Source organism: Brachyistius frenatus, unplaced genomic scaffold, assembly GCF_029030835.1.
Source record: "Brachyistius frenatus isolate BFR_SWC_R1_liver_20210118 unplaced genomic scaffold, ASM2903083v1 Contig_411, whole genome shotgun sequence".
Taxonomy (NCBI): Eukaryota; Metazoa; Chordata; class Actinopteri; family Embiotocidae; genus Brachyistius; species Brachyistius frenatus.
This window is the reverse complement of record NW_027211010.1, coordinates 85,562-105,547: the sequence shown is the minus strand read 5'-3', so window position 1 is coordinate 105,547 and position 19,986 is coordinate 85,562. Positions and strand designations below refer to the sequence as shown.

General features: G+C 44.7%; 3 protein-coding genes across 3 annotated transcripts; 2 read left to right on the top strand and 1 right to left on the bottom strand.

Moving 5' to 3' along the window:
* The first annotated feature begins 223 nt into the window (after positions 1–223).
* On the top strand, positions 224–7,658 carry acta2 (actin alpha 2, smooth muscle). The gene is made up of 9 exons (XM_069725140.1): positions 224–284; positions 4,075–4,254; positions 4,535–4,663; positions 4,740–4,850; positions 4,982–5,066; positions 5,490–5,651; positions 5,753–5,944; positions 6,267–6,448; positions 6,890–7,658. Exons 2-9 carry the CDS (start codon positions 4,126–4,128, stop codon positions 7,031–7,033), a joined length of 1,134 nt encoding a protein of 377 aa, XP_069581241.1. The 5' UTR covers positions 224–284; positions 4,075–4,125; the 3' UTR covers positions 7,034–7,658.
* A 540-nt stretch (positions 7,659–8,198) lies between these two features.
* stambpl1 (STAM binding protein-like 1) lies at positions 8,199–16,615 on the bottom strand. Its single transcript, XM_069725149.1, has 12 exons — positions 16,525–16,615; positions 15,279–15,463; positions 13,589–13,806; positions 13,435–13,513; positions 13,114–13,209; positions 12,724–12,948; positions 12,158–12,308; positions 11,442–11,566; positions 11,098–11,235; positions 9,344–9,456; positions 9,087–9,186; positions 8,199–8,898 (listed from the first exon to the last, which is right to left on the bottom strand). The coding sequence occupies exons 2-12, from the start codon at positions 15,306–15,308 to the stop codon at positions 8,842–8,844; spliced, it is 1,332 nt and encodes a 443-aa protein (XP_069581250.1). The 5' UTR covers positions 15,309–15,463; positions 16,525–16,615; the 3' UTR covers positions 8,199–8,841.
* A 1,177-nt stretch (positions 16,616–17,792) lies between these two features.
* On the top strand, positions 17,793–19,929 carry ankrd22 (ankyrin repeat domain 22). The gene is made up of 6 exons (XM_069725144.1): positions 17,793–17,850; positions 18,533–18,724; positions 18,806–18,913; positions 19,091–19,168; positions 19,271–19,369; positions 19,444–19,929. Exons 1-6 carry the CDS (start codon positions 17,830–17,832, stop codon positions 19,519–19,521), a joined length of 576 nt encoding a protein of 191 aa, XP_069581245.1. The 5' UTR covers positions 17,793–17,829; the 3' UTR covers positions 19,522–19,929.
* The last annotated feature ends 57 nt before the right edge of the window (positions 19,930–19,986 follow it).

The window sequence follows — 19,986 nt, the reverse complement described above, 5'->3', positions numbered from 1 at the left end:
GATTGGCTGCTTCCATCAGGGCCGGCCCTATAAGGAATGAAGCAGGGGAGAGAGAGGAAGAGGAGGAGGAGGAGGAGGAGGAGACAGAGTAGGCGGGGCTATGTTTGGGATGGAGGGATGGAGGGGAGGAGGAGGAGGAGGAAGATGCAGAGGAGGCAGAGTAGGCGGGGCTATGTTTGGGATGGAGGGATGGAGGAGGAGGAGGAGGGTTGATAAACTCAGTCTCAGCTCCTCAGACTCTCACTTCTGTCCTGCCCCCATCCCCCACATCCCAGCAGGCCACGGTAAGACCTCCACCTCCTCACCACCTCCTGCTGCACTTTCTCCTCTCTGTTCTGTAGTAAATGTCTTTTCTCCTCCATCACCTCCTCTCTGTTTGAACTCCTCCATCACCTCCTCTCTGTTTGAACTCCTCCATTACCTCCTCTCTGTCTGAACTCTTCCATCACCTCCTCTCTGTTTGAACTCCTCCATCACCTCCACTCTGTCTGAACTCCCTTCTCCTCCTTCATCGTCTCTCCGCTCCTGAACTTTAACCTCCTGCACCTCCTTTCTTCTTTGCTCTTGTAGAAAACTGGATAAAACTGAAAATGTTCTCCTCGTTGTGCTCCTTTTCTGTGGCTCCGGTCTTTGTTCCTCTCCTCCTCTCTCCCCCATCACCTCCTTCACCTCCTCTCTTCTCTGTGGCCTCCTCTCTCCTCCATCATCTCCTCTCTCCTCTGTGGCCTCCTCTCTCCTCCATCATCTCCTCTCTCCTCTGTGGTCTCCTCTCTCCTTCATCACCTCCTCTCTCCTCCATCATCTCCTCTCTCCTCTGTGGCCTCCTCTCTCCTCCATCATCTCCTCTCTCCTCTGTGGCTTCTTCTCTCCTCCATCCCTTCCTCTCTCCTTCATCACCTCCTCTCTCCTCCATCACCTCCTCTCTCCTCCATCACCTCCTCTCTCCTTCATCACCTCCTCTCTCCTCCATCATCTCCTCTCTCCTCTGTGGCTTCTTCTCTCCTCCATCACTTCCTCTCTCCTTCATCACCTCCTCTCTCCTCCATCACCTCCTCTCTCCTCCATCATCTCCTCTCTCCTCTGTGGCCTCCTCTCTCCTCCATCATCTCCTCTCTCCTCCATCACCTCCTCTCTCCTCTGTGGGCTCCTCTCTCCTCCATCACCTCCTCTCCCCTTCACACCTCCTCTCTCCTCCTGCTGCAGATTTTTAAGGAAACACAAACTGAATAAAACCTTTTCTGCTGCTGATGTTTCACTTTTCATTCTGATCTTCTTGTCTCTAAAATTGGAAGTTATTTGAATGGAGTTTGGTTGAATCTGAACAATGTTGCTTTCCTGAGTTGTGTCTCACAGGCGTGTTTGTACATTTAGTTTTTGTCCGTCTTTACGTCCGAACAGTTCTGAATTTAAAACATGTAATTTAGTGAAGCCTCAACGTGACAAGATCGTTTAGGAGCTTTCACACACATCTCCCGGTCTTCATCAACAGGTGGATCAGACTCCATTTACTGATGAAAACCATGATAGAAAGCTGATCAGGACATCTTGATCTGAATCTGTTTAGAAATCTTATTCTGTTACTCTTATTCTTATTTTATCCTGATAAACTGAAATATTTCAAAATAAAACTGAATAAAGATAAATATCACAACAACCTGAAACAGTTCATTATTCAGCCAGCAGGTGGCAGCACAGTCTGCTCTGTTGAAATGAAAAAATAAAACAGGAAGCAAATTTAAATCGCTAAAAATGTTTCTGGAAACAAATAAATAAATAAAGAGTAAAATATTAATTAATTTATCCATAAAAAAAATAAACACATGATTCACGTGTGAAAAAAATGAGTCAATAAACAAACAGAAAAATATCGTAAATTTCACCGGAACTAAAAAACTATTTTATTTAATTTTTTTGTATTATGGTATCTTTTAATCTTCTGTCTGCAGAGTGTTAAATTAAAATCTTCATTTCAGTTTAAATCAGATTGTTTGACACTGTTTCAGGAAATTAAAGAGCTTTTCGTTAAACGTTTAACTTCATATTAAAAATAAAATCAAAAGGCTGAGAGACGCAGACAGAACAAAATAAAACAAGTTGAAAGAACGCAGATTAAATCGACTAATTACAAATTTTAAACTGACATCTAATTGAAAAAAAATTAATAATCAAATTGTTAAAGGAATTATTTTTGTTTTTTAAATGAATGAATAATGTGTTAAAATCGAGCTGTTTATTAGCTCTCTGTGCTGCAGCGCCCCCTGCTGTGTGGGCGCCACCTACAGTCCGTTTCCATGGAAACACATTGATCATTAAACAGACATAAAGTCTATCTTATGAAAGCAGCTCTCAGAATTATAATCAGATAAAAACATGTGAAGTCAGAAGTTCATCAGAGCTGTTGTTGTTGTTGTTGTTGTTGATTAGTGATCAAAAGTTTTGCTTTCAGCTGAACGTTCAGACTTGTTGAGCTGAAACTGAAGCCGTCAGACAGGAAGTGTTGAAGCAGGACTTTCATAATAAAACCGAGTGAACCCTGAGTTTGTCCTGTCAGGCGGCTGCTGGCAGCGCGATCACACAAATATTCATTCCCAGACTTCATGACTAAATATGGAGGCGAGTGATGAGAGGAGAGACGAAGGAGACGAGGACGGACGAACAGACCAAACACAGGCAGGACGCCGCCGCATGCCCTAATTAGGAAGTTCTCCCAGAGTGCTTTGTTCATTCAGTAGTGGGGGGAGGTGTGTGTGTGTGGGGGGGGGGCCTTCATGTGGAGACTCAGCTCCAGTTTTGGTGATGTGAACATCAGATGGTGTCTGTGAGCTGATCACTCCGATCCATTCATCCATCGATTGATTGATTGATTGATTGATTGATTGATTGATTGATAATCAAACTTTTAGTTTTTTTGTGTAAAAATCTGATTTCTTAAAAACTAAAAAAAAAAATCTGTCTGAATCTTTTGTTATTGATCAGTTCTCATGTCACTGATTCATCTCCAGGAGGACACGAAACGCAGTACTTCTACTGCAGTAACAGTACTGCAGTACTTTGAGTTTCTTCATCTCGTTTATCTGTTGGCTTCAGTCAGATCAATATTTCAATAGTTTATTATTATTATTATCTGTTGGCTTCATCATTAAACAGATCAATGTCATGAAGAAATTCAATAGTTTATTATTATTATCTATTATCTATCAATAATCTATCAATAATTATTATTATTAATCTATGAATAATCTATCAATAATCTATGAACTGAATAATCAGAATCACATGTCATCAATGAAGAAAATATATGAATAATCTATGAATAATCTATGAATAATCTATGATGAATAATCTATTAATAATCTATCAATAATCTATGAATAATCTATGAATAATCTATGAATAATCTATGAATAATCTATTAATAATCTATCAATAATCTATCAATAATCTATCAATAATATATGAATAATCTATCAATAATCTATCAATAATCTATCAATAATCTATCAGATCTTCACTGCAGGACTTTTACTTGTTATTGATCAGTTGTTCATTATTCTTTCTTTAAATGAAGTAATGTGTTACCTGTCAGCAGCAGAGCATTGTGGGTAACTGAGGAAGACTTTTATAAATACTGAGGTCTGCCTTCAGACTCACCTGGGTCACGTAACTCCTGGTCGGGGTCATGTGATCAGCTGCTGATGAAGCTAGAATTAAAACAGAAGATATTCTTATTGATCACAAAACAACTTCTGATTTCACATAAGCCCATCAATTGTCAATAATTCTGAGTCAACATGTTTCCATGGCAACAGAGTGTAGACAGCCACCCAGCAGGGGGCGCTGCAGCCCAGAAGGGGGCAATCACGTATCTTTTAAATCAGTCATCTTTAATTACTCTGAATTTATTTATTATTTATTTGTGGTTTTTTTATTATTATTTTTTTAACGTGTTAAACTGATGAAAGTTTAAACTGAACTTTCAGAATAAAAGTTGTCTGTGTGATGTCGGTGGTGTGTGCAGTACCCAGCGTCTCCAGCAGGTGGCGACAGCTCTCTGATTCTCTGATCTGTCCTCAGTGTGACTCCTTGTCGTAGCGTCGTTGCTCCTCCACAGCGCCCCCTGCAGTCATGTGTGATGATGAGGAGAGCACCGCTCTGGTCTGTGACAACGGGTCCGGTCTCTGTAAGGCCGGCTTCGCCGGAGACGACGCCCCCAGAGCCGTCTTCCCCTCCATTGTGGGCCGGCCCCGGCACCAGGTGAGGCTTAGGATAATACTAATGCTAATGCTAATGCTAACAGTAATACGTGTTGTTGTTTTTAAGTTTTAAGTTTTTACAAAAAACTGAAAACACTGACTGACGAGATAAATTAATGGTCATATCTGATCAGCAGACCACGCCCACTGTCAGGTATACCGCAGACAACACTCAGTGATAAGTGGAGGGTGTAGATCCGGCCCCGCCCACATGTGTAGATCAGGCCCCGCCCACAGCCAGGTGTGAAGACGAGGAAGCTGAGTGTGTGATTGGTCCTCAGGGCGTGATGGTGGGCATGGGGCAGAAGGACAGCTACGTGGGAGACGAGGCTCAGAGCAAGAGAGGCATCCTGACTCTGAAGTACCCGATCGAACACGGCATCATCACCAACTGGGACGACATGGAGAAGGTGAGCACGCCCTCCTCAAACACACCCCCCTCCATCCTGATTGGCTCTGACCATTTTCTGCTCTGTGATTGGTCAGATCTGGCATCACTCGTTCTACAACGAGCTGCGAGTGGCTCCAGAGGAACATCCCACCCTGCTGACCGAAGCGCCGCTGAACCCCAAAGCCAACCGGGAGAAGATGACGCAGGTAGTGATGCAATAATACTACAGTACTACTACAGTACTACTACATCATACTGCAGTACTACTACATCATACTACAGTACTACTGCATTAACACTACAGTACTACTCACGATAAATGCTTACGTGTTTCCAGATCATGTTCGAGACCTTCAACGTTCCCGCCATGTACGTAGCCATCCAGGCTGTCCTGTCGCTGTACGCCTCGGGACGCACCACAGGTTGGACCACACCCACACCTTATATCGGATCGGTCGGAGGGTCGGCGACTTCATTTTGAAGTTAACTGCAGACGTGAACATTCTTATTTATTTACCATGAACACGTTGAGGAGCTGCTCGCTGTAATTGTGCCGTATTTATTGTTAGCGCTCCTCGTTCACGTTAAACTCAACAGGCTAAAAATAATCATTAAAGATACGTATTGATCGATCGGTCCAACTGGCTGCAGCGGCTGCGCTAACAATAGCTACGTTAGCTAAGGGTAGCTCTAATTTGAGCTGTGGCTACATTAGCAGCTCGCCAGCGCTGAACATGTATGACCGAAATGTTTTGACTGATTTCGTAAGTCAGGACGATTTTCTAGACAATCGATTGTCAGGAAACGGTCGGACATCAGGTGAGCACTTCCTGTTTGTCCTCCAGGTATCGTCCTGGACTCGGGCGATGGCGTCACCCACAACGTGCCGATCTACGAGGGCTACGCGCTGCCTCACGCCATCATGAGGTTGGACCTGGCGGGCCGCGACCTCACCGACTACCTCATGAAGATCCTGACCGAGCGAGGCTACAGCTTCGTCACCACCGGTAACGCACCTGGCCACGCCCACCACCGCCACGGGGGAGGGGACTCACCTGGTGACGATGCGTCTGACGCCGAGTGTCTCTTTGTGTCCGTTTGTCCCCAGCCGAGCGGGAGATCGTCCGCGACATCAAGGAGAAGCTTTGCTACGTGGCGCTGGACTTCGAGAACGAGATGGGGACGGCGGCGACCTCGTCGTCTCTTGAGAAGAGCTACGAGCTGCCCGACGGTCAGGTGATCACCATCGGCAACGAGAGGTTCCGCTGTCCCGAGACGCTGTTCCAGCCCTCCTTCATCGGTCAGACACCTCTACCTGTTCACCTGTTCACCTGTTCGCCTGTTCACCTGTTTACCTGTTCACCTGTTCGCCTGCTCGCCTGTTCGCCTGTTCGCCTGTTCGCCTGTTCACCTGTTCACCTGTTTACCTGTGTAACCCTGTGAAACCAGGACAATGTTGCTGTGAAATGAGGGATTGAAACTTTATTTACGATGAGTCATCACATCTTTCTAACTTGTTGATTAGTGAACATATAAATGTATAAATGTATAAATGTACAAACGTACAAATGTATAAATGTACAAACGTACAAACGTATAAACGTCCTGTCCTCGGTCTGCAGGAATGGAGTCGGCCGGCATCCACGAGACGACCTACAACAGCATCATGAAGTGTGACATCGACATCCGTAAGGACCTTTACGCCAACAACGTGCTGTCGGGAGGAACCACCATGTATCCGGGGATCGCTGACCGCATGCAGAAGGAGATCACGGCGCTCGCCCCGAGCACCATGAAGATCAAGGTACCACCATTCATATCAAACATCCTTTAGGTTTATTAAATATAAATTAAAAGTGTCACTTACATTCATCAGGAGGTCAAAACAAACTAAACTAAATCACTTAAATCTGACCTTAGTTACTAAACATAACCCCGGTACTTTACTCACTTTAAAGTATACAAAATAAAATTGAAATAAAAGTTAAATAAACACAACAGAAAACCCAGTGAAAACTAAAAACTGGATTTAAAGGGTAGCATTACTTTCCTTGTTTTAAAGGGATTAATTTAAAGTAAATGTAAAGACCGTTTTAAGGTGTATTTAAGGGATTCTTAAAAACATTAAAAAAAATAATAAACATACGTTAATGTAAGGGAAAACTTTAAGGGATTTTTTTTAGGTGCAAAAGTTTTGATATTTTGAATTTGAATTTTATTTTTCTGACTCCGCCTCCCCGTCCAGATCATCGCCCCCCCAGAGAGGAAGTACTCGGTCTGGATCGGCGGCTCCATCCTGGCCTCCCTCTCCACCTTCCAGCAGATGTGGATCAGCAAGCAGGAGTACGACGAGGCCGGACCCTCCATCGTCCATCGCAAGTGCTTCTAAAGGGCTCCGCCCACCCCGGACCCCTCCCCCCTCCGGGCCCCGTCCCTCACCCATCAGTCTCTGTTCCAGCACCGCCTTTATTCTCACCTGCACTGAGCACGAGCAAACAGATCCCCGATCAGATCCCCAAAAACATCTGCTGAGACGAAGCAGCTGGAAGTCTTTGGTATTCAGGAAGATGCTAAAAAATGAAAGTGACGTCACGTCGGAACCTTCAGGTGTTTTTGGTGAACTGAACCTTTGGATATTCAGATTTCGGTCCAAACATCGTCCCTCTCTGCTCACCTCAAAACTGTGAACGTGCTGCTTGTCCGTCATCTTAACCCCCACCCCCACCCGCCCCCGCTCCACCTGTGGCCCTGCCCCCTCTGTCCTCCATGTTGGTTCTATTTCTTGTCGTAAAAGTGTGTTTTTATTTTTGATGAATAAAGCTTGAATGTCGCTGGCTGGTGTTATCTTCCATCTTTGGGGAGTAGATGATGATGATGATGATGATGATGTCACGTGGTTTGTATGAAGTTGAACTCTGGATATGTGACCAGGAGGTGTGGCCTCATGGTGAGCATGTGATGGAGGTAAAGTGGAACACCCCTGGAAGACAATAAAGAGCTCTAATACCCAAAAACTGTCTTGTTTATTCCATCGGCCGAACGGATGTTTACGAATGTAACCCTTATAACTTAACCCTTAACTAAACTTAACCCTGAACTTAACTTAACCCTTAACTAAACTTCACCCTTAACTTAACCCTTAACTTCACCCTTAACTAAACATCACCCTTAACTTAACTTCACCCTTAACTTCACCCTGAAATAAACTTCACCCTTAACTTAAACTCACCCTTAACCTAACTTGATCTTTTATTGCCTTCTTTTAGAAAACAGACCGTCTAAAATAAAATACATGAAATACTCAGGAGAGGACTCGTCGATGTTTTTTCAGCCCTGAGTTTTGTCTGCAGGTGTGTCTTCCACGAATCAGAGGGCGGAACCTCTAAGAAGCCGGTGAGGCAAAACTCGGGCAAAAAAGTCCTGAAGTTCTACACGCTGCTTGAGAGGCGGAAGGTTTTTTTCAACACGTTTCGTCGAAGTATTTTCTGACTGAATTGATCGATTAAATATTCTGTTCATGGATTTTAGAGAAAAGCAAATGGAAACATTAAAAGTGACGCAAAAATCATGTTTATTGATTTTTATTTTTTTTTAAAAACCTCCATGTACTGATTTCATGTCTTAGGTTTTTCATGTTGCTCTTTAATTTCACTTCAATGGCGAAAAATCTGATTGTTGATCCTGTGTCAGGCCTTCAAAATAAAATGAGCAGCATGTTTACTGTAAATAAACAATAAAAAAAAACTCTTTGTAGCCGTTAAAGGATCAAATCCAACAAAATAAAACTCTGAACTTCACTTAATAAAACTTGTTTGTCAGTAAACTTCACAAACATTCACGTGTTGTTTCATTAGAAGGCACTCTGTCACTTCAACATCCCATATTTGTTTAGGTCCTTGAACACACCACATGTTACACTGCAGGAGAAACTCGCAAAGAAAAAATTTAGATCTGAGAATCAGAAGCAAACAAACGACTTCAGAGAACAAATTCCACAAAAAAACTTTAAACTTCAAGTAAACTGAACATCAAGTGTTAAAATCCATCAGAACACACACACACACACACACACACACACACACACACACACACACACACACACACACACACACACACACACACACACAGGCAGCGTGTTCACAGTTCCCTTCAGAATAAAAGCCTGGCAGTAAACAGACAGACAGCGCCTCCTGTCTGTCACCTGAGGTCCAGCAGGCTGAGCTTCGAGTCCCTGATCACCACATGTTTACACACCTGTGGGGAGGAAGGAGGAGGAAGGGAGGGGGGTCAATCATTTCACATCAGTCACAAATTAAAGTAAACACTCGGATCTCTGTCTTCTCCAGAACCAGCTGTTTGGGAACTACAATGAGAGCGGGGCGTTTGGGAACAAGCGTCCAGCCGTCTGATGAAGACAGAGAAGGAAGAAGAAGGAGTCTCACGGTGAAGAGCGGCGGCTCCCTGCAGTGAGGATGGAAACCTTTGAGTCTGCAGCCAGAAACCTCTGACATCCCCGGACCACTGAGCCTGAACACACCCGTACTGAGACAGGGGGGAGGGGTCAGCAGATGCAAGGCCTCATGTGTGTGTGTGTGTGTGTGTGTGTGTGTGTGTGTGTGTGTGTGTGTGTGTGTGTGTGTGTGTGTGTGTGTGTGTGTGTGTGTGTGTGTGTGTGTGTGTGTGTGTGTGTCGGACATACTCGTTGTGTTTGGGGGCGCAGACGATGGCGATGGCCTCCGGCAGCATCAGCTGATACGAACAGTGAGTGTGAAGGTCGACACTGGAGAGGAAGGCCGTCTGAGTGGGATGAGTCTGAACACACAGAGGTCAGAGGTCACACACTGACCTCTCAGACCCGGCCGTCCTCTGAGGACCAACGTGAAGCTCTCATTGGCTGAAGCGGTGATTAATTAACATTTTACCGACATCGCTTCAGAGTGAGACCTCCGTACTCTGTTCCTATCTCTGTCCCTCCCTCCTGCCACTCTGCTGCACAGGCACTGTTGCCATGGTGATATTTGATCATGCAAATGAAGGCGAAGGAAAAGTACAACTGAGGTCATTTTTCTGTGATCAGCGAGTGTGTTTACGGGAGACTGCAGACGTTACGAAGACCTGAGAGGACCTGACAGTCGATTTCATCTTTAATCATTCTTATTGTTTTTTGTCAAATTAAAAACAAACTTGTCCAACATGTAGTTTGTCCTTCTTAGATGTGTTAGTATGTGTTGGTATGTGTTAGTATGTGTTAATATGTGTTGGTATGTGTTAGTATGTGTTAGTATGTGTTAGTATGTGTTAATATGTGTTGGTATGTGTTAGTATGTGTTAGTATGTGTTAATATGTGTTAGTATGTGTTAGTATGTGTTGGTATGTGTTAATATGTGTTGGTATGTGTTAGTATGTGTTAGTATGTGTTAGTATGTGTTAGTATGTGTTGGTATGTGTTAATATGTGTTAGTATGTGTTAGTATGTGTTAGTATGTGTTAATATGTGTTAGTATGTGTTAATATGTGTTAGTATGTGTTAATATGTGTTAATATGTGTTAGTATGTGTTAATATGTGTTAGTATGTGTTAATATGTGTTAGTATGTGTTAGTATGTGTTGGTATGTGTTGGTATGTGTTAATATGTGTTAGTATGTGTTAGTATGTGTTAATATGTGTTAGTATGTGTTAGTATGTGTTGGTATGTGTTAATATGTGTTAGTATGTGTTAGTATGTGTTGGTATGTGTTGGTATGTGTTGGTATGTGTTAGCATGTGTTAATATGTGTTAGTATGTGTTAATATGTGTTAGTATGTGTTAGTATGTGTTGGTATGTGTTAATATGTGTTAATATGTGTTAGTATGTGTTAGTATGTGTTAATATGTGTTAATATGTGTTAGTATGTGTTAATATGTGTTAGTATGTGTTGGTATGTGTTGGTATGTGTTGGTATGTGTTAATATGTGTTAGTATGTGTTAGTATGTGTTAGTATGTGTTGGTATGTGTTGGTATGTGTTGGTATGTGTTGGTATGTGTTAATATGTGTTAGTATGTGTTAGTATGTGTTAGTATGTGTTGGTATGTGTTGGTATGTGTTGGTATGTGTTAGCATGTGTTGGTATGTGTTAATATGTGTTGGTATGTGTTAATATGTGTTAGTATGTGTTAGTATGTGTTAGTATGTGTTAGTATGTGTTGGTATGTGTTGGTATGTGTTAGCATGTGTTGGTATGTGTTAATATGTGTTGGGATGTGTTAATATGTGTTGGTATGTGTTAGTATGTGTTATTATGTGTTAATATGTGTTGGTATGTGTTAGTATGTGTTAGTATGTGTTAATATGTGTTGGTATGTGTTAATATGTGTTGGTATGTGTTAGCATGTGTTGGTATGTGTTAGCATGTGTTGGTATGTGTTAATATGTGTTGGTATGTGTTAATATGTGTTGGTATGTACATACGTGGATCCACCCGAGAGTCAGCAGGTTCTGTTGGTCCTGGAAACTGAACAGTTCCTCCACGTTTTCCATGTCGCAGAAATCTGGACCGGCCGACTGCTTCGGGACGACGACGTGAGTCAAAACAAACTCATTCTGCGTCTGAGAGACGAGATTCAGCTGTCAATCACTTAGAAAGACCAGAAATAGGAAATAATATTCCTGAATCATTTACATCAGAACTTTACAGATTTACAGGATGTGAACGGAACCAAATATTCATATTATATATTTATGTTATTATACATTTATATTATTATATATTATTATTATATATTTATATTCAGATTTAATAACAAACGTCTCACCAGTCGTCCACAGAGGACGCCGCATGTCTCGATTCCTCTGGACGTGTTGGATTCAGCCAGCTGGAGGAAACGATGCGTCAGATCTCTGGGAATCACCACCCGCCTTAAACCCTCCACCCTCTGACCTGCACACACAAAACAAACACACACAAAACACACAAAATAAACACAAAACACAAAATAAACACAAAACACAAAATAAACACAAAACGAACACACACCAAACACAAAACGAACACACAAAACACAAAACAAACACACAAAATAAACACAAAACGCAAAATAAACACAAAACACAAAATAAACACAAAACAAAAACGAACACAAAACAAACACACACAAAACACAAAACAAAATAAACACAAAACAAAAACACAAAACAAACACAAAACAAACACACACAAAACACAAAACGAACACACAAAACACAAAATAAACACAAAACGAACACACAAAACAAACACACACAACACAAACACACACAACACAAACACACACACAAACACACAAAATACACGCAACACAAACACACACAAAACAAACACAAACAAAACGCACAAAACACACACAAAATAAACACAAAACAAACACAAAACAACAACAACAAGTTTAGAAGTTTAGAAATAACTTCTAGAGGTGTGGGTAGTACTTCTTAAAGTACCTCTAGAAGTACTTCTTAAACTACCTCTAGAAGTACAGGGGTGAAGAGTACTTACTATGTACTCCAGCCAGCGAGGCAGCTGGTTGGCTGACGGGCAGAAGCGGTCTGTTTCTGTTTGGGTCCGCCCCCTGGGATCGGACACCGTCTCTGATTGGCTGCTGGGACAGACAGGAGCCGTCCGTGACTTCAGGCACTTTGGTCTCCATCTGCAGGAGAAACATAGCACTGCAACAGTACTGCTTGTACTACACAGTACTACACAGCAGTACACAGTAGTAATAGTAGGAAAGTAGTAGTACTTGCAGTGGTACTTAGAGTAGCAGCGGTAGGACACAGATGGTGGTATTATTGTGTATGTAGTATTACTAGCAGTAGATGTCGTAGTAGTAGGGAACTCATAGTAGTTCTGGTTGTAGTGATGGTACTAAACAGAAATACTAGTAGAAGCTTTAGTAACAGGGTACTAACAGTACTACTATTGGTACTGGCAGTACTACTACTGGTAGTAATAGTACCAGTTGTAGCAGTAGTAATACTTCCAGTACCAGTAGTAGTACATGGAGGAGGACAGCACTGGTGTCAGTAGTACTATCAGAACTAGTACAGTCGTAGTGCTGCTACCTTTGGCTCCGCCTCCTCTCCTCTCCTATTGGCCAGCTCCTGACGCCTCAGCTGATCCTCAAAGTAGCGAAACTGCTCCGATTCGATCTGCATGCGTCGCAGGGCGGCGACACGCTGACGCTCCGCCTCCAACAGCAGGAACCGCCTCCTGTCCTCGTCCAATAGGGAGAGCCGCTGCAGCTGCTGGTCACACCCATCGACCACCACTGGCTGGCTCTGAGGAACCTGCAGTACACATAATACCCAGAATGCACCTGAACACCCAAACAATCAATAACCGCCTGATGACAGCTCAAAATAAACCCAATCAACCTGTCATCTAATCAGATTAACAGTTGACCACACGCTGCCAATCAAACCCATGGTGCCGTCTGATTGGCCGACACTCACCTGGGCTCTCAGGTACTCGCTGTGCTCCCGGCTGTACTTCTCCTGGAGACGCTGCTTCAGCTCGTCTTTACGAGGAAACGCCACTTCCTGAAGTTTCTGCAGACACAGAACCACAGGTGAGCAGGAAGGGGAGGGGTCTCTGTGGACCAGAACCACATGTCGCTCCAGAGTCTATGAGAAGTCTAGAGGTCTGGGACCACCTCCACCTGGGGACTAAATCCAGCTTCAGGTAACAGGGGTTTGGGGAGGAGCTTCAAGACTGGGGGAGGAGCTTTGTGGTTAGGGGAGGAGCTTCAGAGGTCTTTTCAATGATCCTGTTACCTTCATGATGAGCTGCTTCTCTGGGACCGCTGCCCCCTGCTGGTAGTCTCTGTGACCGGGCAGCTTCTCTACAAACAGACTGAGCAGAATGATGAAATGATGAAATGATGAAATGTGAGACTGAAGATTTAACTGAACCGTCTGAAGGTCTTACGTGATGAACTTGTTGTAGAGGACGTAAGCGTTCTCCAGACTTCCCTCCTGCAGGTAGACGGCCGCCATCTGTTCCATCTCCACGCCGGAGCGGAAGTACCGACGTGGCGCCACGTCCTCGCTGATCTCCACGCAGCGTCCCATCTTCCCCAGCGCCCTCAAACGCTCCGCCGCCGGCAGAGACACGTCCGTGTAGTCGGGCTCCGCCGCCAGCTTCTTCTGCACGACACACAACGGTACGCAGTCACCTGAACGCCTCGTCGGAAGGAGAACACCCGAACGCCCCGTCAACGAAGAACACCTGAACGCCCCGCCGGAAGGAGAACACCCGAACGCCCCGTCAACGAAGAACACCTGAACGCCCCGCCAGAAGGAGAACACCCGAACGCCCTGTCAACAAAGAACACCTGAACGCCCCGCCGGAAGGAGAACACCCGAACGCCCTGTCAACGAAGAACACCTGAACGCCCCGCCAGAAGGAGAACACCCGAACGCCCCGTCAACAAAGAACACCTGAACGCCCCGCCAGAAGGAGAACACCCGAACGCCCTGTCAACAAAGAACACCTGAACGCCCCGCCGGAAGGAGAACACCCGAACGCCCCGTCAACGAAGAACACCTGAACGCCCCGCCAGAAGGAGAACACCCAAACGCCCCGTCAGCGAAGAACACCTGAACACCCCGTCGGAAGGAAAACACCTGAACGCCCCGCCGGAAGGAGAACACCCAAACGCCCCGTCAACGAAGAACACCTGAACGCCCCGTCGGAAGGAGAACACCCAAACGCCCCGCCGGAAGGAGAACACCTGAACGCCCCGCCGGAAGGAGAACACCCGAACGGGCTTCAATAAGAGAGGAGTTCGTTAACATCTCACAACTCAGATCTCCCCCCCCCCACTGGGAGCCTGAATGCAGCGTTTGTTGCTGGGCTCATTAAGATATGGATCAGGAGGATAAGATGCTCTCTGTCCACTCAGCAGGAACAGAGGAAGACTCTGAGGAAGAGGACCCTCGTCACATGACTCTGTGACCAATGAAACAGGAAGTGAAGCAGAAACACCTGCTGGACCAAAATAAATCCGTAGTTTTAGTTTCCTGTTCAGTTTTGATGATTTTATCTAAAACATTAATCAGCCCAAAAATGTAAAAACAGGTTTCAAATGTCCGATGGTCCTTAAACTCATCATGAGGAGCGAATCTGAAAATCTGGTTGTTCTTTGTGTATCTTTTCAAAATAAAACATTGGATCCAGACGGTGTAAAAACTTCTACTGCTCAGAGACTCAGAGGGTTCATCAATAACACACACACACACACACACACACACACACACACACACACACACACACACACACACACACACACTCACACACTCTCACTCACTCACACACACACACACACACACACACACACACACACACACACACACACACACACACACACACACACACACACACACACACACACACACACACACACACACACACACACACACACACACACACACACTCACTCACTCACTCACTCACACACACACACACACACACACACACACACACACACACACACACACACACACACACACACACACACACACACACACACACACACACACACACACACACACACACACACACACACACACACACACACACACACACACACACACACACACACACACACAGTACTCACCAGCGTATTTAAGCTGAAGCCTTGTTCCATGGTTGTGTGTGTGTGTGTGTGTGTGTGTGTGTGTGTGTGTGTGTGTGTGTGTGTGTGTGTGTGTGTGTGTGTGTGTGTGTGTGTGTGTGTGTGTGTGTCTGTCACTGGTCAGCCCACGGCCGGCTCGTCCATCTGCCACCTCCCATGATGCTTCACTGCAGGAGGACAAAAACAACACGGAGCTGAGAAAATTCCTTTCCCATCTTCATCTTCATCATTACATCATCATCATCCTCATCATCATCATCACCATCTTCACCACCACCATCATCATCTTCACAATCATTCACACCACCATCATCACCTTCACCATCATCATCATCTTCATCATTGTCATCACCACCACCATCATTATGCCTGCTGTCCTTCAGTTTGGTCCACAGTTACCATGACAACCAGTAACTCTGTCCAGTGAGTCATCCTCTCTATCAGCGAGCAGATGAAGACGAGGTCTCACTCCTCAGAGTTTTAATGACCGAACCGAAGAACAGCTCGGCCTGGAGGATGTAACCATGGCAACGGGTGCATCCAAGCTGGAGACCAAGAAAAGACAAAGGTGTCTCTGAGCAGGTGATGAAGAAGATGATGATGATGAAGATGATGAACCAGCTGATGTAGAACTAGATGATGTAGAACCAGTTGATGTAGAACCAGCTGATGTAGAACCAGCTAATGTAGAACTAGATGATGTAGAACCAGCTGATGTAGAACTAGATGATGTAGACCCAGCTGATGTAGAAGAACCAGATGATGTAGAACCAGCTGATGTAGAACTAGATGTAGAACTAGATGATGTAGAACCAGCTCATGTAGAGCTAGAGGATGCTAGATGATGTAGAACCAGCTGATGTAGAAGTAGATGATGTAGAACCAGCTGATGTAGAACCAGATGATGTAGAACCAGCTGATGTAGAACCAGCTGATGTAGAACCAGAGGATGTAGAACCAACTGCAGCCTGCAGGCGGCGCTGACATCAGAACACGTGATGGAGAGTTTCAGGTGAAACTGTCAAACCTGCTGGTTCACATTCAGACAGAAGGTGTTCAACCAGATTCACGGCAGACCTGCAGCCACGGACCGGGACACAAGAATCCGGACCCGGTTCTGTCCCTGACCCGGGACTCTGACACGGTTCTGTGCACTGCTCAGGTTGCTTTAAAAGGACTGAATAGTAATAATGAAGCGCTCGGGGAGAGAGGGGGCGGACGGATTTACCGGCTTGTTGTCGCTTCTATGTCCGCAGCCTGTCAGCATCCCGCTGCCACACGTGGAGCCCAGAGGAGGGGTCCAGACCCAGACTGAAGCGGACCCGGTCCCGGACTGAAGCTGGATCCACAGATGTGAGAGAAGCAGCTGTAAAATGGCTGAAAGCTCCGTACGCTGCTTCAAATACCGACTCACGGCGGAGATGGTGGCCTCGGAGATCGTCTGTGCACGAGGACGACTCACTCCCACCTTCCGGCGGGTGTGACCTCTGCACATGCGCACAACCGCTTCCATAGGCAGGAGCACATTTTCAGAGATGTCTCCCTCTGACACATTTTCCAAACATCAAACTGAGGAGTCATAAAGAGCTGCAGTTATCATAACGACAACAAAATATTATTATTATTATTAATAATAATAATAACAAGTTTATCAAATTCCTCCAAACAGACTTTCCACAATAAAAGTCACCTTTAAGAAACCTGTTGATAGAAGAAATACCAACTTCTAGAGTGTACAGCTCTCGATCCTGGTCCTGGTCCTGGTCCTGGTCCTGGTCCAGCTCTGTGTCCTGCAGTGAAATGTCTCCCCCTGCTGGACTCTGACGTCATCGCAGCCTCACTGACTGGTTGTTTTCATGTTTTGTTGATTAAAAAGTAGATTTGTTTGTAAACAAACAGGAGGTGCCACTCCGACTGAAAACTGCTGAACTCTCCGCTCAGCTCAGTTTATCTGATTGCTGTTGATGTTATTTGTGTTGAATAAACAAACTAAAAGAGAGTTCAGAGGTTCTCGTTCTGGTTCCATCACGTCTTGATGAGTATCAGCTTCGTCACGCAGAAAACACCGAAAGTACCACATCTGTGACTACAAAATAAAAGTAGACAATCTGTTAGTGAAATAAAAGTTGATTTTTAGAGTCGAGAGGTGATCAGTATCATCATCATCATCGTGAAATAAGAATTAAACTTTATAATTATAACAATTAATTATAAGAATATAAATGTTGTTTTTTTTGGGGTTTTTTTTTAACAAAAACCCTGTTATGAAATCTATTTTCATCTTTAAGTTTCAGGGGGATATTTTGACAATAAACATCATCAGTCATTTCACTTGAAAAATAATATTTACATTTTCTACCCTCTGATGATAAAACTAAAACATATTTACAACCAGTTGTTCACTGAACTACTGCGTTTAACACCAAAACCTCTTAAATAAAGTAAAGGCAACTTTTGTTTTGAAATCAGCAAGCCGGAAGTGTTATTGCTGGCGTACCGGGGCCTTGACGTGTCCAGGTGAGTTCCCGCCGTCATGGGACTAGTTTACTCAGAGGTAAGAACTCGTCACTTTTCTATTTTCTGTTCTGATCAAACTGTTCGATCCGCCAGTTTCACCTCCTTTAATCGGACGGTTTATTAGAGTTTATTAGGTGTTTGTGTGTTGATGCCGCGTGCGCTTTCACCTGAGTTTAAGACGAAGCTTCACCTGAGAAAAAACAAACAGGAAGATTCAATGAAGAGACGAAAAAATAAAAAAGTCAAAATCAACAGGCAGGAAGTTGTTGTTTTTTTATATAAAAAAAAATATTTATCTTTATAAAAATAAAGTGCTGAAAGTGTTTTCAAAGATATTTCAAACATTTAAAAATAATTTCCTCCAAAAACCAAAAGCTGCAGATTACCGAACAAACAGCTGCTCAAACCACCTGTAGCTCCACCCCCTGTGTTCCTGCTCCGCCCCTCTGGGAGGCGCTACAGAGAACACTTCAACATCATGGGAGATTAACAGACTCATCGTTTAGATCAATGTTTATGTTTTATATATATTCCCCCCATCCCCCCTCCCCTCTTTCTCTCTCTCTCTCTCCCCCCTTCCCTCTTTCTCTCTCTCTCTCCCTCCCCCCTCCCCTCCTCTCTCTCCCCCCCCTCTCTCTCCCCTCTCTCTCCCCCCTCCCCTCCCCTCCTCTCTCTCCCCCTCCCCTCCCCTCTCTCTCTTTCTCCCCCCCCCCCCAAAGCCGGCCTGTCAGGCAGCGTATGACGGAGACGTCCATCGTCTGTATCACGTCCTGAGAAATGACCCGACTCAGCTGAATGTTCAGGAGGAGCACAACGGGGACACGCCCCTCATCGCCGCCTGTCGTCGTGGCAACCACAGTGTTGTCAAATACCTGCTGGACAACAAGGTCGATGTCCACCTGACCAATAAGGTGCTTTTAACTGATGATGTCATCACGACCATCGATGAGATCCAATGCTGACAGTCTGTCTGTCTGCTGTCTGTCCATCAGAAACAGAGGACATGTCTCCACTATGCATCCCGGAGGACTTTGTCTCTGCTGGATTACCTGATGATCTCCATCCTCATGCCCATCCTGCTGCTCGGATACTTCGTCATGGTAACACAGCATCACCTGGCTCGGCCAATCAGCAGCCTCTGTCAGGATGACATCACAACAAATTAGTTTAATTTGTATTTGTGTCATTAACAAACAAACAAACAAAGTTACCTTGAGTTTTTCTTTCGGAGTGAACACGATGATGTCACTGATGATGTCACGATGTTTGCGTTGCAGCTGCAGAAGCAGCGGCGGCAGGCGGCCATGACGGAGGCGCTGCTGAGCTGCCGAGTCGACGTGGACGCCGTCGACTCGGTGAGCGACCACGAAGCCGTTTAACAGAGCGAGATACAACTGACTCCGCCCCCTTCCCTGTGATGTCACAGACGCACTGAATTTATTGTGTTTTCTCTGCAGAAGGGCAACACAGCTCTGCACTACGTCTGTCAGAGGAGGACTCGTCGTCTGGTTCCTCTGCTGCTGCGGCGACACGCCGACACCGACATCAGGAATAACGTACGTACGCAAACACGTCACGGCACGATGTCACTTCCTGTCCGGAGACGTGACGGCTGTGAATCCTTTCACAGGACGGAGAAACGCCGCTGGACATCGCCAGCAGACGGAAGTTCAAGAAGATCGTTACCATGCTGAGGAAGACGCACTGACAGCCTCTATGCTAAGCTAATATTCTGCACCTGCTGCCTGTATTTCTGCTAATCTAAGCTAACAGGTTCCCTATGCTTCCAGCCGTTATGCTGAGCTAAACTGAGCTAACAGCTTCTCTCTGCTAGCAGTCTTTGTGCTAAACTAGGCTAATCCTGACCTACACTAGACTCCGCCCACTTCCAGTATTTGTGCTGAGCTAAGCTAACAGTTTCTGCCTGCTTCCAGCCTTGTGTGCTAGCTGTTTGTATGTAGCTTCCATAGCATCAGCTAACTATAATAAACACTAATGCTAAGCTAACCAGATGACTACAGCATAGACTGATGTCACATCATCATTTCAAATTAAAAGTTGTCAACTTGTCAATAAAAAACTTTTTCGGACTTTCACAATAAGAGTCTTATTATGATGACTGAGCTTTTTTTTTATTATTATTTTTTTTTACAATAAGAGTTTTAGAAAAAGT

Coding starts and splice junctions, on each gene's coding strand:
- ankrd22 (XM_069725144.1), top strand. CDS start 17,830: ATGGGACTAGTTTACTCAGAG. Junction 17,851..18,532: donor TGGGACTAGTTTACTCAGAG/GTAAGAACTCGT, acceptor CCCCCCCCAAAG/CCGGCCTGTCAGGCAGCGTA. Junction 18,725..18,805: donor ATGTCCACCTGACCAATAAG/GTGCTTTTAACT, acceptor TCTGTCCATCAG/AAACAGAGGACATGTCTCCA.
- acta2 (XM_069725140.1), top strand. CDS start 4,126: ATGTGTGATGATGAGGAGAGCACCGCTCTGGTCTGTGACAACGGGTCC. Junction 4,851..4,981: donor ACCGGGAGAAGATGACGCAG/GTAGTGATGCAA, acceptor ACGTGTTTCCAG/ATCATGTTCGAGACCTTCAA. Junction 5,067..5,489: donor CGCCTCGGGACGCACCACAG/GTTGGACCACAC, acceptor TTTGTCCTCCAG/GTATCGTCCTGGACTCGGGC.
- stambpl1 (XM_069725149.1), bottom strand. CDS start 15,308: ATGGAACAAGGCTTCAGCTTAAATACGCTG. Junction 13,514..13,588: donor CTCTACAACAAGTTCATCAC/GTAAGACCTTCA, acceptor CATTCTGCTCAG/TCTGTTTGTAGAGAAGCTGC. Junction 11,567..12,157: donor CTCGCTGGCTGGAGTACATA/GTAAGTACTCTT, acceptor TTGTGTGTGCAG/GTCAGAGGGTGGAGGGTTTA.